Source organism: Astatotilapia calliptera, chromosome 1, assembly GCF_964374335.1.
Source record: "Astatotilapia calliptera chromosome 1, fAstCal68.1, whole genome shotgun sequence".
NCBI classification, from domain to species: Eukaryota; Metazoa; Chordata; class Actinopteri; order Cichliformes; family Cichlidae; genus Astatotilapia; species Astatotilapia calliptera.
The window spans coordinates 26,451,978-26,470,326 of NC_137422.1; the positions used below are offsets into that span (position 1 = coordinate 26,451,978).

The window sequence follows — 18,349 nt, forward strand, 5'->3', positions numbered from 1 at the left end:
CTAAATGTGAGGCCATCTTTCCAACAGCTTAAGCTCGGCTGAAATTGGCTCGTGCAACAGGACAATGATCTCAAGCATAGAAAAAAAATCTTCAACAGAAGATGTTGCAGCAGCCCATCCCAGTCCAGACCTGAACCTGAATACATAACTGGATGCCCACAGTCCTCAGTGAACTGAAGCAACGTTGTAAAGAAGAGTGAGCCAGAATTCATCTGCAATGATGTAGCAGACAGAAAAATTGTCTCCAGAAGGCATCACAGACCCTTTCGCTATTGTTTTAGCATTGGCTTGAGGTCAATATAAACACACAGATCTGGATGCATATTTATTAGCCTTTATTATAATTTGAGGGGTTTTTGTAATGCATATGATCATTAACCAAAGGACTAGAGAAAGATTCTAACATTTTGTGATAAGGTACATCAGTGTAAATTCATGGAAACGTGGTATTTATATATGGTACACTTGCCTACTGCGCATTAAAGTCCATACTGACAAGGAATAAATGTGAAAGATGGAAATCAATGCAATAACTTGTGAAAAGAGATTTTTCATCCATAGACTGACCTTTTTAGAGGAAAGCTCATCAAAGTTTTTAGAACTGGCTGTCTGGCCACAATTAATAAATATGCTAGAAATTTCAGACAGGTTAGTAAATTGTTCTGTTATTTGTTAGATATTTACATCTGGGGAACAAAATCCACATTTACTGAGCTGCTGGACTGGCTAAAAATAGCCTATGATGTCATTCTGAATGTAGATGACAAGATTTCCTTTTCTCTCAGATCTAACAGGTGTTCTGATTATCACATAGGGAAAATATGAGAGCCAGTAGTTTACAGATATTTGTTAGTTCCATGTTGGTTTCTTAACTCTGCTTTAGCTTTAAAATGTCTCCAAAAGCTAATTTAAATTAGGACGCAATAGCAGTGACAATCCTAAAGTTACATTTCTTTTCCTTTTCTGTCTGTGCTATGTCTGCAGATTGTACCCTGGTTTCAAAGCTGCACTGCATGCCTTTATAGCTGTGAGCTGTGTCCAGTAATAGCACCACGAAGTTGTTTTAGCAGAGTGTAATAGGTTATAAACTACCACTTGATCTTGGCCTAATGCCCTGAAACTGTTGCCGAGCCATCTGCAGCTAAGTGCATGATGATAAACAGTGTGTGACCCGTTTTATTTTATTTTCCCGAGTACGTTTGTTAGAAATCTGTTTGCATGAATCAGAATGATCCTCAAACAAGACAGACTCTTTGTGGAGATTATCACTCTTGACTGTTGACATATTCTATCCTTGGCAGAAATTTCAAATTGCTGTTTAAAAGGCTCTAAGTGATCTCCTCTCCTCTTGGCTGAATGGAAGCGAGTTCGTGGCGTACAGGCCAGCGGCCAGTAAGAGACCATAACAGACACCAAGCAGGGACATGTAAGGGAAAGGCATCATGGTGGATTATAAACAGTGTCGGACCTTCTGAAATCTGCATAGGCCCCCTCCCCCTTTTTCTCTTTTGCTGTGATGCGCTGTGCATCTCACAGGATGGCTGAAATCAGATTGGGAGGGGGGATGGCGGCAAACAGCAATTAGCAATATGTCATACAGTGGTGTTTGCAGAAGCAATATGCCGTGATTATTGGATCGTTTAGTCTGCTTCTCTGCTCACGCCATGCATTTCCCTCTGCCTCTCGCTCACTCTCTCTCTGAAACATTGCTACTTTGATATTTCTGTCCACAATAAGCCAACAAGGCAGAATTAAAGCGATGTTTTCTCCATTTCCTCCTCTGATCTATTCAGTACCAGGGATAGCGCCAGGTGGCTTAACACAAATATCCTAAATTTGTCTGTTTACAGCATACCTCACAAGCAGAAAAATAAACCAGCTCTTCTATGTTTTCTCAGTAGCAGCCTTCCTGATAACAAGCTTCAATTATTATAGAAAAACAACAATTTCATTACAGTCATTGCTTTGAAAATGAAATGGGGAAAAGTTATTTTTTTCAGGGTACAGAAGAGAAAATGCTTGTTTTTTTGGTAATGGATATGTGGATGAATATTGCAAGAAGTCGTGCTCATTTTACCCCTTCCAGCATGCAAAAACAGACCAAATAACTGAAATCAGTATAAATGGATTGTTGCAATTTGGCCAGTTTCCACTTCAGCTGCCGGATCCTATTTCAGGACGTGCCATGTGCTATTTGGCAGTCAGTGAGTTTGTATAAATGGCTCTTTTAATTTTAATTTAGCCTGGAAGTCATTGTTGAAACACACCTGGGCATTTAAATTTGTTTCAGCAAATGCATAGTTGTTAACATTTAGCTGCTGTTATTGAGAAACACTGTTCTCAGACTGAAATTTAGTTTTATATGGTGCAAAAGCATTTGCCTCATAACTGATTTTTTTTCTTGTTTTGTTTATTTGCATATTTTTCACACTTAAATGTTTCAGATCATCAAACAAAGATGACGTGAATAAATACAAAATGCAGTTTTGAAAAGGGGGGGAAAAAAGTTATCCAAACATACATGACCCCATGTGAAAGGTAACTGCCTCTTAAATCTAATTCTGCCACCATTTGTAGCAACTGCTAATGAGTCTTTCATGTCCATGTGCAGGAATTTAGGCCCACTCTTCTTTGCATACTTGCTTTAATTCAGCAACACTGAACGATTTAAAGAACGAACAACCTGTTAAAAGTCAGGCCAAAGTATCTCGCTTGGATTTAGACGTTTCGTGACACTACCGCCATCCTGCATAACTCTTGGTATGATGTTCGTTTTCATAAAAAGCTTCATCAGTTTTACGCCAGATGTAACGGGACTCGAACCTTTCAAAAATGTAAACTTTTGTCTCGTCAGTCCTCGTCAGCTATTGTTGAGTTTCTTTAGATCACAGCATGATGTGATGCTTATTGAGATCCCTGTCCCTTTGTTGAAAGTGCTGCAGCTGCTATACCATCTTTAAGATAACTGAAGATGAGTTAGTGAAATCGTACTTCAGAATTGGTTTTAGTAAAAAGAAAATTATTTCTTCTTTAGCACATAAACACAGTGTGGTGATAAATAGAAGGATGCAGAAAAGATGGTGCAGAAAGCTACAATAGTCAGAAGGAAAGTACACAAGCCTGAAGGAGTTGGCCTGATTTGTACACAATGAAATAGCTGGCAGTGGACAGATGCAAGGATATTGATGGTCACACCGTTGTGCAATAGACAGGACGTATGTTAAATCACAAGACACAATCAGATGGCTGATCAGTTTGTTTCACTAACTTATTTACACAAGGCATAAAATTATCACTAATATATATACATTTTTTTAAATGTTGCCCTAATACTCCTTAAGAAAGATGTGACCATTTTACAAATGATAATGATCAGAAGGTGGGGAAATACTTCACAGCACTTTTAGCTAGATTGATATGCATAGAATAAGCCAAATATTTGAGGTTATATGGTGCAGTTTGCTCAAAGTGTGTCTGTAATAAACAAATAAACATTTTCAAAGTGAGCCAGAAGAGTATAGCACACACACAGGCTTGCTTTGACACAGTAGAACAGCCTGTCGTTTCTAAAGATAGGATTCAAAACAGCGTCACGTGAGGTGGTGATAAGTTTCCTCACGGTGTCATTTTAGATGCAGGAACCTGAGGATGTCAGCGCTGGAAACACCGCTGTAAGGGAACAACAAAAAAACAGTTTTATATTGAGACCGACCACTCATTCAGACGTCTACACACTTGACCCGGCTCCTCTCTGTGCAGGGGTTGTGTTGTGTTTAAAAAAAAAAAACTAAAAAAAAACCCCAAGTAATTTGGGTGAGCTGACCCTTTGCGCTCTCCCCTCTCTCATTTTGCTCCTCCTAGACTTTGACAGGTTTGTTTGCTGATTGCTTAAATAGCTTCTGCCACTGTTAATTTGACTTAATTGACCTTTTGATTAGGGTTCTCATTAACAATTCTAATGTCTACACAGGAGCATTCTTGTGATATATTATTCAGCTGGCGTGCAGCAGTACGTGGCTGTTCAACAGTGCTTCTTTCACAACACAACAGAAAGAATAATGGAGCTGTTGGTCTTTATATGTTTAAAAATATACCGATGTTGAGGTATAATTATGTGAATCCACTCTAAATGGAGGTTCTTGAGCTAAACCGGCCTTGCAAGTTTCGCTTGAATCGAATTGAAATTTATAGCATTGAGCACAAAAAGGGACAAAAAAACCCCACTAATTTCTGTCGAGAAATATAATTTGCTATTTGTGAAAGTTTGCTTTGTTCATGTGATACTGCTCTGTTTCACAGGAACATCCTGCTGAGTTTCCAATTATCAGTCCGTAATGCCAGTGCCCGGTTTCGTTTCTACCCATCTTTTGTCTTTAATGGGAAAACTAGCCTTCTCCATCCTGATGTGATGACTTTGTATGGATGATTGGTTACTTGAGAACTTAAAACTGAAGATTGCTTCTCTTTCAGTTCTCTTCAATGACAAAGACAGAAAAGTGTGTATTTATGGCTGTGTATAAACAATCTAGGCAATTTGCTTCACAGCACTGATGGTTCTTAAATGTTCTTTTGAATTGATTGTTGAATTATGTTGGAGTAATGTGGTGAAGGGAAACTCGAATAAAGACACTGTGTGCGTGCATGTGTCAGACTATACAAAACTTCAGAGAACCTAATTAAGAAACTATTTTTTACAATAACAACGCTGAATTATCTGTTACCATAGTTAGGGCTGCTCGATTATGGCAAAAATGATAATCATGATTATTTTCACTGAAATTGAGATCACGATTATTTGACGATATTTATTTAACCCTTTAAGACCTACTATAGAACCAAGTCCACCAGAGCTTATATTATTTTTTTACATGCTGTAGTGCCATTTGTGGGAGCATTTCAAGTTGCTATACATCAATACAACTGTTATAGCCCATATTTTAATAATATGTATGCATTAAGTCCATAGTAATTACATAAATTGCAAAAAAAGTGCAATAAACTACAAAAAAAATTGAAAATCGCTTTTGTTTTGTTTACATATATTTCTACTTGGAGAAATTTAAGAGGTTTATCCCTCAAAACTTTAAATACAATAAAGTTGCAAAAAATAGTTTCCCACCACAGGAAATTTATTTTGAGTGTCTTCATAGTTTTATTTTGGAGATACAGCAATTTTTATATACTGCAGGAAAAACAAAAAACAATCCTAGGAGGCAAATTTGCAAAGAAAACAGCATGTGCATCATTTCACTGTGGGAAGTGTTACGAACAGCTGATAGGAACGGCAAAGCGTGTTTCTGGAATATTATGTTTTTGTTCCTGCAAGCGCTTTTTATGCAATTTTTGCAAAGCTATATGTGGAACGAAACCGTGACCGAGGACAAGCTGATGGCATCAGATGTAAGTACAACTCCTCCGGTTTCATATGCAAAACAAATTATTGCGCTAGCTTACACGGTTCAGGTTCTACAGGGATTTAAAAATAGTTACGCAAAACGGAGCATGCAGCTCTGACCGGCTTTAAAGGGTTAACAATGACTTTAAAAAAATAATATAAAATAGTGTGCAACACCACTGAAGTTTGTTTTTTTTTTAAACTCTCTTTTCAACCAATGGCAGTCACTCTCCAAATAACTTCTGCTTAGCTTTCCGAGCTTCCCTCGGGTCCTCTTAATCAGCGGTCTCCAACCTTTTTTGCGCCACGGACCGGTTTATGCCCGACAATATTTTCACGGACCGGCCTTTAAGGTGTCGCGGATAAATGAGGGAGGGGCTAATAATCGGCTCAGTCATTTTTAATGATCGTTGAAAGCCCAGATCGTAATAGTGATTAAAATTCGATTAATTGAGCAGCCCTAACCATAGTCCACTACAGTCTGGCGATTATACAGATTATAATTGCTTAATTTATTTATCATTTCTTCTTCGGGAGAAATTTCATACCCTTGTAGCTCTACAAGGGTATGCCTATAATTATGTCAGTGTTTGCCAGGATTTCTTTTGTTGTTGTTGTTTGATAAAGAAACTATTAAAACGCTTTATACAATTGGCTTTAGAAATGGACAAAAACATTTTTGCTTCTGTATACCACCAAAGTGGAATTTAAATGAAACATTCATGATTTGATTGAGGTGCAGACTTTATGCTTTATAGGCATATAGATTTTTATGCTTGTTGTTGAGGTTTCTGTCTAAATCAGACAGACTCACATGGACCATCATCCATAGACTGTACATGAGAGATTGGGAGACTGGCACAGCTTACTGGTGTGAAAAGTGAAGTCAGTGTGAAAGTCCTGTTAAACTGCATTTTATAATTATTTGCTTTAGGGTGAGGCTAACGTGTGGTTTACAAACTGCTATAATATGAGTGTGCAGTGTCTCTTGGTTTCTTAGTCCGATTCACCTCCTGGTCATCACATACAGTGTGAGGGCTACACTAACCAACAGGTGATGTCACAGCAGTTACATTTATGTGAATACGTTTGTGTGACTTGTTATTAGCTGACGGTAGATGTATCCACTGTGGCCCATCTTTGTGGTTGTTTGAGTTCTTGTTACCTTCCTGTCAACTCAAAGCTAATTGGCCTTTCTCCTCTGACCTCCAGCATCAACAAAAATCCAAACCTATCTGTCCCTGTGTCGAAATATTAATTGCCTTATTGTTAAATCAAGCATTGACTGTGAAAACCACGTTTTTTGGGGAAGCAAAGTTCAATTTCACTAGCTATATCCAGCCCTGATTACTGCTGGACCTCCTGAATCAAGAAATCACTTAAATAGAACCTGTCTGACAAAGTGATGTTGCTGTATTTTCCTTCTAATATGTATGACCTTAAACTTAAGTATTGTACGCGTCTCTTTCTCTGTTGTCTTTGAGACCTGGTGGTCTAAGCACTTTCCATTTTTTTTCCACCTCAATATTCCCTGCTAAGTGGTAGCTGACGAACATGTAATTGTGGAAATTAAGCTTTGGCCCACTGAATGTTTTATTCTCTTAGTTATATTTAAATCTGCAGAAACTGAGCGAATCTAGAAACCTGCTGGTTTCCCATCATGTTCAAGCTGATGACTAATCTGTCCTAACTGCTTCGCTTGTGTGTTTCCAGCTAATAGGCGGATGTATCCTGGGTATTGGCATCTATGCAGAAGTAGAGCGACAGCAGTACAAGACACTGGAGGGTGTGTTTCTGGCCCCATCTATAATCCTGATCCTACTGGGCATCATCCTATTTGTTGTTTCATTCATTGGAGTCTTGGGTTCCCTGAGGGATAATATAACTCTATTGAAAGTGGTGAGTGGTGAAGTATTGGAAATTGCCTTTGCATCATTGTTATTTGTAAAGATGCAAATAACCCCCCCCCCCCCCCCACACACACACACACACACACACACACACACACACACACACACACACAGTTTAAACTAAACCAGTCTGTCTTACTTTCTGGGATTTAAAGAGAGACAAACAAACAGAAAAAGCTGTTACTGGATGAAACTGGTTGAGAGTTGCATGATGCTGCACCAAAAACCTAGTTGGAATTGCTTTGCTAGCAGATCGTTTGCTTATAAGATGCCAACTTGTCTGCAAACACTTTCCAACTGAAACTGTGTGAAGAGTGTGACACAAACCAGAAATAGAGATTGTTACGTTTTGGAAACATGTTTGTTTCACTGGTAAAAGCACAACTTTTACTTCAGCTGTAGCAACGTGCTAGCAACCAAAACAATCAATAGGAGGTATTTGGTGCAGCATCACATTTGCAACTGATTTCATCGCCAGCAACCAGTCAGACAATGTATATTTTCCCTAGCGACTGGAGGATGCTCACACCGGTCTCTAAGCTGGAGTGAGTAATGGCTTATTACACTAAGGAGAGTCATTTGACATAATGTACTAAATTTTTGCTTCTGTTATGTACTAAAACTATAGGAAGAAATGCAATGAACTGACTGGTGAAAAATCAAGACACACTGTATTACAAATTACTTAATAAGCAACTAAACAACTGGAGTCACTGCCAGATGCAGGAAAAGACAAACATGGGAAGATGGCATCTATATTCAGGATTTTATGAAAGCACAGAGCAAGACCAGAGTGTTCTGGTCACTGGTTGCTTTAGAGATTAACTAGGATAGGAAGGAAAGGTCTTTCTGTATGGACACAATACACAAACTGTTAAAAGATGCACACAAAGGCGCTTTAGAAAACGTTATCTCAATTTTTTTTTTTTTTTTTTTGGGGGGGGGGGGGGGATATGCTTGAACTCAATAGAACAATGAAATTCATATTCTTGTCTGGTGCACCACAGTTCATGTACACCCTGGCAGCGTGTCTGCTCCTGGAGCTGGTTGGAGCAATCTTGGGGCTGGTGTTTCGCAACCAGGTGAGTTGCCTCAAGTGTTAATCAGTTCCCTACCATTTTGAAATCCTCTGACTTCAGCAGGTGGGCAGTGAAGGCATGTGTTTTATTTCACGTAGCAGGGAGCAAGATAACAACCAAAGCAGTCTGACACTGACAGTCTGCTTACCACGAGGAAGAGATTCACTCTAGCCAAGAAAAGTAAAGCCACATTATGTAGTTTAATTTGATTTCTGAAGTCTTATTCTCTTTAACATGAGATAAAGCTGTTAAAAGCTGTTTTCCTGTGACCAATACAATAGATTAAACTTGCACAGGATCAGAATTCATATGTTTAGAAGAGTATGTAGAATTATCAGTTGTCTATGTGATATTTATGTCATCTTTCACAATGTCTCTGTATTTTGCACTTTTAATATTTCCCTCTTAAGTTCTCCTGTTGGTCCTGCTTACTGTCTCTGCCTTATGATCTCTGGCTTCTTCCAACATAGGTCATCATGTCTGTCAATACTTTTTAAACCAGAAAGGAGCAACTTTACATGACATAGAAACTCCAAATAGTTAAAATGTAAAGAATGGAAAGTTAAAGTCAGTGATTGTTGGAAATTACTGCAGTGTTGAATGTCAAACTGTCTGCAATAAGGCACTGCAGGTGGGTGATTCAAAATGCAGGGTCTTGTCTAATGTAGAGGCCCCCAACCCCGAAGTGTAGAGCACCTTTTAATGAATCCTGTTTAGACAAGAAAACTCGATTGCCTTTATTTGCTGTGCTGTTGGATTTTCCAGAGGTTGTTCCTGCTGCTGCGTCGTACCAAGAGATTTTAATGGTGCGCCATTTAAAGGCAGTTGTTAATAAAAGCAACAGAAATTGAGGCTTAATCATCAGGATTGTGATTTTTATTTTGTAATCCTTTTTTATGGGGAAGGCTCAGTTTTAAATGAAGTGTAAAGGGGACCAAAATGAGACACTGTGGGAGGCTCATTTGATTCATCAACAAATTCTTAAATGAAAAAACAACAACAACCAATTATGGCTGCATGTTGTAAAATTTATTTTATATGAAACAAATTATCAAACCTCCACCTCTTAATGATTTAACTCGATGTAAATGAGGCATCAGGGTTCTGTACTCCAACAACACTGTTTATTATGCTTTTATTAAAATGATGAAAATGGGTCCACTTCACATGGATTAAATTTGATGTTATGTAAACAATAATTTTCTGTATATTTAAAATAAACTTTGGCTCAAACTAAAGGAGGTTGTTCAAGCAGAATTACAAAAAAAACCAAGATCTGGATGTAAATATGTCGTTTTTTGTTGTTGTTTGTTTTTTAGTTAGTTTTTAAATTGTAATCCAAGCCTCTCTAGATGAGAGGTCTAAAAAATAATCTTATAAAGTTAAAGCTGCAGGGTTTTGTTTTTTGTTTTTGTTTTTTTTTATCATAATTACTAAAGAAGGGCTAACAACAGAAGGTAGATAAGCCAGTAAATCTAGGGTCTGTAGTGTCTGAAGTCCTCTTTATCAAAATCAACATAACAGAAATAAAGCAGGAAAAATAGACCCTCTGGACCCATCAAAAAAACCAAAAACACAAAACCCCCACACACACATACACAAAACACAAAATAATTAACAACTGTTCAACCAAAAATTACCGCTGCACTGGCTGGACGGTGTGTAGAGGAAAGGAAAGCACACCAAGGGTCCTGCCCCCTCTTTATTGCTTTTCAGTTAATCACACCAGACCAGCTACACCTGAGAGGAGAGCACAACGCACCGTGAGTCACAGATCATTTACACACCATAACCGGCACGAAGGGGGAGATAACATTGACATGACTTATCTCCTTCTCATTTGCATGTTACAGCGCCGTGTTCGTTAGGCATAAAATTCCTCATATAATTTTGTTAAATGAAAACCTTTTGATAATTAATTTTGAGGGGAAAAAACAGAATGGTGTTAATGGTTATTAAAATTACAGAATAAGTTTGTTAGGTGCTTAGCCTCTAGTCCTGCCCTGAGAAATGAGGTTTGCACAGAACACAACTGGTGGAGGATGATAACTAATATGAGCCATGATCAAAACAAGATTCGCGTTAATCAAGCAAACATCACCAATTCTCTGATAACATCCTGACGTCATTGGGTTTTCTTTATAAATAGCTCACTCTCATAAATATCTTGATGTGGATTTGTAGGGAAGAGCTTAAGAATCCTTCTGTCCTCTGCTGAGAACAACTCCACACCACATAATTTTGTCCACAGCCCCGCCTAGTTTTAATAAATTCTGCCAAGTGGTTTTTGCCTAATCTTTCAGACACACGGGTAAACAAATGACAATGGAAACTTTAATTTCCCTGAGGCTCAACCCGTTTTGACGATAAAGGCTTGTGTTTTATTTAAATCTATTTTAATTTTTATGTCAGAATATATGACAGAATAGAATAATCCTTTAATTGCCCCACAAGGGGAAATTTGGCTGTAACAGCAGCCAGAAAGACACATATACAACAAACAGGTCAGAACAGAAACATACAAAATTTTTCTTACATATTTACATCAAGGACAATGGGTTACTATAAACAGAGTGCCGTTATTAAATTAAATAAAATTAACTACAGATAAGAGGCAAACCAGGTTGTAGTGCAAATCGGTTGATTAAATTATTGCAGTTACAGCGCAGATGTAAACATCTATGTTTGTTGGGAGCAGTTCTGATTGTACAGTCTGACAGCTGCAGGGAGGAAGGACCTGTGGAAACGCTCCTTCATGCATCTAGGATGCAGCAGTCTGTCACTGAAGGAGCTCTGCAGTTCAGCAACATTTACATGCATGGGGTGGGAGACTCTATCCATCAGAGATGAGTCCTTCTGTCTCCCACCACCTGCACTGGGTCCAGGGTGCATCCCAGAACAGAGCTGGCCTTCCTGATGAGTTTATCCAACCTCTTCCTCTCAGCTGCCGATAAACCGCTGCTCCAATATACAACACTGTAAAAAATGACAGATGCCACCAAAGAGTCATAGAAGGTCTTTAAAAGCGCTCCCTGGACTCCAAATTCAATCACAAATCTGTTGCTGTCTACAGACACAGAAAATCACATCTACTACTTACATCCAGCAAGAGCCTCTTAGACGTGAAACTGAAATTCCTCCACCTCCCAGATGACATTCTTTGTTAATGAAGCTTTCCACTTCAGGCTCACAAACATAAGATCTGGGACTTGACTCTTTGTTTCACCCTCCTCTGCTCAAAGTTGTACGACTGAAGGTCACCTACTCTGGTCAGAACACAAAAAGGCTCCACTTGTGTTGAAAAAATGAATTAATCATTAATCTTTTTGAATTTGAGTTATATTTATTTAATTCCCTCACTATGCTCTGTGTGCTGCTCTTTGAAACTTTTGAACATTAAAGGTTACTTATTGCATTTCAGGTCTGACACTCTCATGTAGGAAACATAGAAATTGTTTTAATTGGTTGCCAAATTAAAGTGAAATTAATTTCACTGATTAACTGACTGATTCTTAGTGATACACTGGTCACATTTTTAATCTGTTCAGTGTAAAACCAACTATAACAGATTTCCATTTCCTGCATCACCATCTTAATGCATATGGATTTTCATGACAAGGCGTACTTTTACGATGTGGCTCAACAGGTTGCACGTATGAAATGTTGAGAGCACAATCGAGATTTCAATCTTTAAAAGAATCCCTGAAAATGGGCCAAGTGATGGAGTATGTAGACTTTCAAAAATACATTTTGAACGTCTACATACTTATTTTTGGCTTCCCGTTTTAATTAACATCCTGTTTGAGGAGATGATGCCCTTTGAGCTCTCGTTCTACAAATGTGCACATCGTACTTTGGTTTAAATGTGGGTGCCTTGTCCCAGTACATCCACTGTCAACACCTGATATGTTCAAGAGGGGAAGAAATGAAATGAAAAATTAAATCTCTTTTAATCTCTGTGGCTCTAATGGAGGAGGCTGCATTCTCGATTCGTTATTGTCGGCAGTGCTTTGAAGAATGAAATAAAGGAACAATATTAGGCCTAAGTAAAGGGTAAAAAAGAAAAACAGCGCTTTGTCGCTTTCATCGCCAATGAACTATAAATAAGACTAATGTATCAGAAACAGAGTGGAGAAATTAGTGGAGTAAATGAACCGTTCCCTGAATGAAAACATTTAATGAAAAGCTCTCAAAAAATTCTCTTAAGAGACCTCCAAATTATAAATATTTATGCCAAGTGACTGTATAAGCTTATATATTAAACTTAATGTAACCCCACAGCACCAGATTGTGACTGACAGATGTGAGCGGTCAAGTTCGCTCTCATTTTAATATCCTGGTTCAGTGAATCAGTCACCTTGACTTATGATAGCATTTGCTCTCAGCAGGCGCCTGTTTGACACACTGATTGTTGTGTACCGAAATACCCTTTAACATAGAGGGTATTTTGGTACACAACACACACAATTTGAGACACAATTGGCTGCTTTTTAAAAAAATATATATAAGTAGGAGGAATAAAAGCTCTAACATTAAAAAAAAATCTAAACTGTTTCATTGATCATAATTTTGCACAGTCAAAGCTCTTAAATCCTTAAATCCCCTAAAATGTTGATTAAGCTCAACAAGTCATGATTATGTTTGGTTATTAAAGCTTAATGCAATTCCACGGTTAACCCTGAAAGTCACACTACAAATAAAACCTGCAGCTTCTCCTTTCAAAAACATGGGTTATATTTGGCTCTGTTTTTATTTGGAGTTGTGGCTTCGTTTTAAGGCTAACAATGTCCGCATACTATAACTGTTGGGCAGCATGCAGTGTGCTATTAAAACAGGATGAGGACAAATACATCACCATAAATGGACTACTGCCGTTTTGCTTAGAGGACGTGCGGGCCAAAGACATTTCATACAGCACCGAAAATGGCAACTAAATGGTTTTTGACACATACAAGTAACTCTACAGCTCCACTGACAGATGTGATAATCTGACTTTCTCCTCTCCTGTACTATTCACAGTTTTGCGTTCTTTTTCTAACTCCCTCACAGGCGGAACGTTTATTGAACAAGAACATTCGAAAGGGCATAGTAAACTACTACGATGACTTGGACTTCAAAAACATCATGGACTACGTTCAGAATAGGGTAAGACGACTCTTAATTTCCTGTTACTTGATAAACGTCACCTGTCTTTTTTTTACATACGGACTGTATTAATCACCCAGAAACCCTCAGGACTTTAAATAAAGTCAGAAACCAAGGTTCCTTGACTTGACTTTAGTAAATCCCCAAATACACAGCTTTAAAGGATAAATAAATATTACAGCCTATACCTCTCCATCTGTACTAAGAGTGATTTTTTTTTTTTTTAGATCACTGATCTGTTTTAATAGTTTTAAGGGTTAAAGCTATGCCCTCTAATCTATAAATTATAAACTAGAATTAAAGACATGCTTCATGTGTTCTTAAAGATGCGTTAAAGAGTCAGGTGTTTAGCTTTTTTTTTTTTTTTTTTTCTCTCTCTCAGTAGGTGCATGTTGTTGTTATAATCCCTTTAATGACAGCTATAATGCGACAGCCAAGCTAGTTAGACAGAACTAGTATTAGCTGGTAAATATCCCGGTAAACACTCACATCCTGTTATGGTCATATCTAGTTAAAAAAACTAAAATGAGGCCAGTGCGCAGACTATGGGTGAAGTCACAGTAGTGGTATCCATCTTTTATGTATAGTCTATGTTAATAATCTCCTGCAGTAGAGACAAAGCCTGATTATTATTATTATAAAGCTGAGGATTTTTTGTTGTTTTAAAACTGCACAACCAGTGAACCTGAATCCTCACTGAAAATTTTTAGTTGCATCGCTGTGCATGACCATCAGAGCACACCGAGCCGCCATGCACACAGCCTGAAGCTGGAGATCTCTTTCCCAGCTTTTATCAAGCATATGGTAATGCACTGTAGGGGACAGCGGACTGGTCACACATTGAAACTAGCAGCCAGCTACAAACTCTGATTAGCACAGGAGAGGGGGCATATGTTCTGCACGCTACAGGCCTTCATCATTTTAAGGATTGTGTACTGTGGATTTGTGGCCTGATTGCGTGATAGTTGCAGGCTGCTTGAATTCCCTAAAGCTATTGTGTCTCAGGTGATTTGGTGGTTTAGAAAATGGGCTGAATTTTTTACACAGTTGTGGACTGGCAGATTTAACAGCATTTGAGCATTGTCCATGAAAGCTACAAGAAAGATCTTTGTGTGCATTTGGTCAGGTCCAGATAACTGATAACGGGTGTTTGTAAAACTTTCTCAGGATGAGAAACAGTTTATGCATGTCGATCTTTGAATGGAGGATACTGGCTTTTGCTTTGAGGGGGCTTTGTCTCTGTAATACACCGAGCACACCCTGATCTGTTTCAGGGTTAACACAGAGGGGCAGATGATGGTTCATGTGCACAATCATACTTATGGACAATTGTGGAATGACCAGTTAATCTCACATTAGTCTTTGGATTGTGTGAGAAAACTGCACTATCCAGAGGTTACCAAAGCAGGGACGAGGACAGGCAAACTTTACTCTATACTAGCTGGATGTGTAAATTGATAAATAAGGCATTTATACTGAGAGAACTGTTGCTCACTCGATAATTTCTGTTTTTTAACCAATCGCTGTAAACCCTAGAGATGGTTGCGTGTGATAATCCCAGTAGATCAGCAGTTTCTAATTCGACAGGTCTGAATTGCATCAACAAACACGCCACCTTAAATCACATTTCTTCCCTATTCACATGTTCAATTTGATCTTCAGCAGGTTATTAACAGGCAGCGGAAGAGGCCTAATAAATCTGGTCAGTTTATAAAGAGAGAATGCAACGAGAGTTTTAAAAATTAATATCTTTCTCTTTCACAGAGAAGGTTTGTTAATGCTGGAGGAAAAAACATCTGACAATAATGCATGTGCTTAGTTGGTTAGGACAATTGGTTGGTGTATTTATTTTTGTCAAAGATCAGCAGCACCTTGGTTATGCAGATCTTAGTTGGTTGTGTAGAAAAGAAGTGCCGATTAATTACCTGTCAAAGCATAAAAGGAGCCTCTTTTTTTTGTTTTGGCAGCCGATTCATCCAGTGACATGTTTGAAGAACTTTATAGCAGCAAAGATTGCTTCAGTGATGTTAGAAAGCCATTTAACAGAAGCCTGTAAAGGTTTTTAAAGCTGCTTGCTGGGCCCGTTGCCCTGCTCTTAGAGAGATTAAGTGTTTTTCTGAAGAACTTCAATGGAAAACCATGTTTGAAAAAACAAACTTGGAGGGCACTGAGACTATGTTCTGAACTTATTTTTGTTTGTGAGAACGGTACCAAATTCAGTCATGCATTTGTGTTTGCGTCGTGTAAATGGTGACATTTTTCTCTGTTCCTTTCATATAAGATTTAAAAAGGCGTCCCTTTGTTGTCGGTGGGTAAGTGAGAACAACTGAATAGGAAGTTTATGTTGCGTTTGTCTGTGAGCAATCAGAATATTTCACTGCTCATACCAGGTCTGTGCCCTGTGAGCACAGTTCTGTATCCAGCGGTGTTTTTAATGTTCTTCTACATTATAAAACCATCTATTTTTTATTTTAATGTGTTCTGTGTAATGTCGTCCCGTGTGCCCGCTGAACTCTGGAAAAGCTCATATCCAGTAAGAAGAAAAAAACATTTCTAATGTGTTTAGATGGCACCTCCGTCTGTACTGTCAGGTTATTTTATTTTTGTGTGTGTGTAATGCGAAAAGGGTCAGAGGAGTCTTTCCTGCAAAATGCCTGAAGGTGTTTTGAGTGTAAACTCAACAGGAGGCATCCTGTCCCAGTCTCCATGTAAATAGCTGCTGATGTTTTGGATGGGGCTACGTCTTAGCCATCTGTCATAATTGCAACAACAAAGAAAAATTGATTGTCGGGGCCAGTTTTCAGGCTTGAAAACGCCCTCATGCCTCAGAGCCCGAACAGTTGCGTCAGCACTTTTTCTTTTCTTTATTTTTGTTATCGAACCGTCTCTGAATCCAAAAAAGGAAATCGACAATCCAACATTCAGAGCCGGGACACACACATTGTTTAGTCAGAGGAGGCAGAATTTAATTTCTGCCATGCTATTTTTCTTCCATCCCCTCTGGTGACAGTCAATGCTGGACTCATTGTTTTCTGTTTTTCTTGAATGTGTCATTTCAGAAATGCATTTTGAAAGCTCTTAGCATGTGGCACAAATATTCGCTTTGGCTGAAGGATGAATTAATTGCATTAAAATAGTTAGATTTCACAAAAATCTCTAATAGGATAAAAAATATAATGATGCTTTTAAATCCGAAAGGTCAAAGCTTCACTTTCATAATTTTCTGGAAGTTTCTCACTAAAACTATTCTTACAGCGAAATAGTGACCATTATTCACATTTGGTAGGATGCCCAACTGGTGACACCCTCTGTGAATAAAGGACCAACTTTGATGAAAATTTGACACTTTTTTTTTTTTCTTGCCTGAACTTCCTTAATTAAACCATTGCCTAGTTTCAAGGTTATACCTTTGAGTTTCTCCATCCATCCATTCATTTATCCATCTCTTATATACTGTGATGGGTTAGAGGCAGGTTACATCCCTGGACAGATTGCCAGTCTGTTGTTCAGCCAACACAAAAAAAAAATGGAAGAGAATATTTCCAGTTAACCTCACATTTATCAGTATGGTCAGCTCCATAGATTTATAGATATTTCTGAAGTCAGTAGGGGCATGGATCAGAGAAAAGAGTAACTTGAGCAGAGAAATAGCTGTGTGAGTACTATTTTAAGATGGACTTTAAGTGAACCTCTCCTTGACAATATTAAAATCTGATTCTGTACAGGTTAAGACATCTTCACTTTAATAACTGAGATAAGACTCCAAATGTAGAGTCACTTGAAAACAAAAGCACACCCACTTTCTATTGTAAGAGTTTCTGTATCAGGACATGTTAAAAATAACCTGGTCCTTAGCAGGTTCTAAATTTCGGTAAATACAACCTCAAGTGAACTAAAAAACGTGTCATTTTACACCATGTCATTATTTAATTAACAAACATTAAGCTGAAATGCAGAAGCAGTGTGTGGGAAAATGAAGTACACTCTTACTGCTTCCATAGGAATGGGGAAGTAGGTGTTAATCAAATGCTCTTGATTAAATGATCATCAGCAAGCGTGACCACCTGTCTGAAAGCCGAATTTTTGCCAGTTTGCTGGTCCGGAGCATTCAGGTCTTTTACACAATGCCAGCAACGAAACACATCAACAGTGATGAAATTAAATTGGAGAGGTTTAGTCTTAATGGATAGCACCGCATCTGGCAAAAACCAAACACAGCATATCAGGACAAAGAGGCGGTCGAGGGATGATGGTTTAGACTGGTTTGGAATTGGAACTGGACATCCTGCAGTCACTGTCTCGACCATGAACTACTCTGTATACCAGAGTCAGATGTGAGGCTACATGTCTATCAGCTGAAGATCGTGCAAAACCGGGTCCTGCAACAGGTCAATGATCCCAAGCACAGCAACAAAACTGCAACAGAAAGGATGGGAAAGAAAAGACTTGAGCGAGCTGTGTCACCAAATGAACTGAAGCAACATTCCCCCACCTCATGTGAGAGATTGTGAGAGACTGATAAAGTCGCACAAAAAATTGCTTACTTCAAGTTCTTGACGATTGGCTCTACAAGCGGATGTGGAATGACTCTAGGGTTCAAACTCCAGACTGTAATAACCGCACCACCACTTCCTGTTTCTTAACCGAATAAAGCAAGTAGGACAGGCATGGGGTCACATAGAAGGGTTCTGCATATTTGTTTTTCTCATTACATTTACACACTAACATAGCAGGCATACACCTGAGCAAGACCAAGCAAAATCCATCTGAGGAGTTGACAAAAGTTAGAGTTGGGCCTTAAGTCTAATTTCCATTTTTTT

The 18,349-nt window shown here is 38.4% G+C and overlaps 1 protein-coding gene across 1 annotated transcript in view; it reads left to right on the forward strand.

Moving 5' to 3' along the window:
• tspan15 (tetraspanin 15) overlaps positions 1–18,349 on the forward strand; it is a 40,675-nt gene that overhangs the window by 7,485 nt on the left and 14,841 nt on the right. The window contains exons 2-4 of the mRNA XM_026170546.2: positions 7,109–7,294; positions 8,313–8,387; positions 13,434–13,529. Of these exons, the coding sequence (XP_026026331.2) occupies positions 7,109–7,294; positions 8,313–8,387; positions 13,434–13,529 (357 nt within the window). The remainder of the gene's footprint in view (positions 1–7,108; positions 7,295–8,312; positions 8,388–13,433; positions 13,530–18,349) is intronic.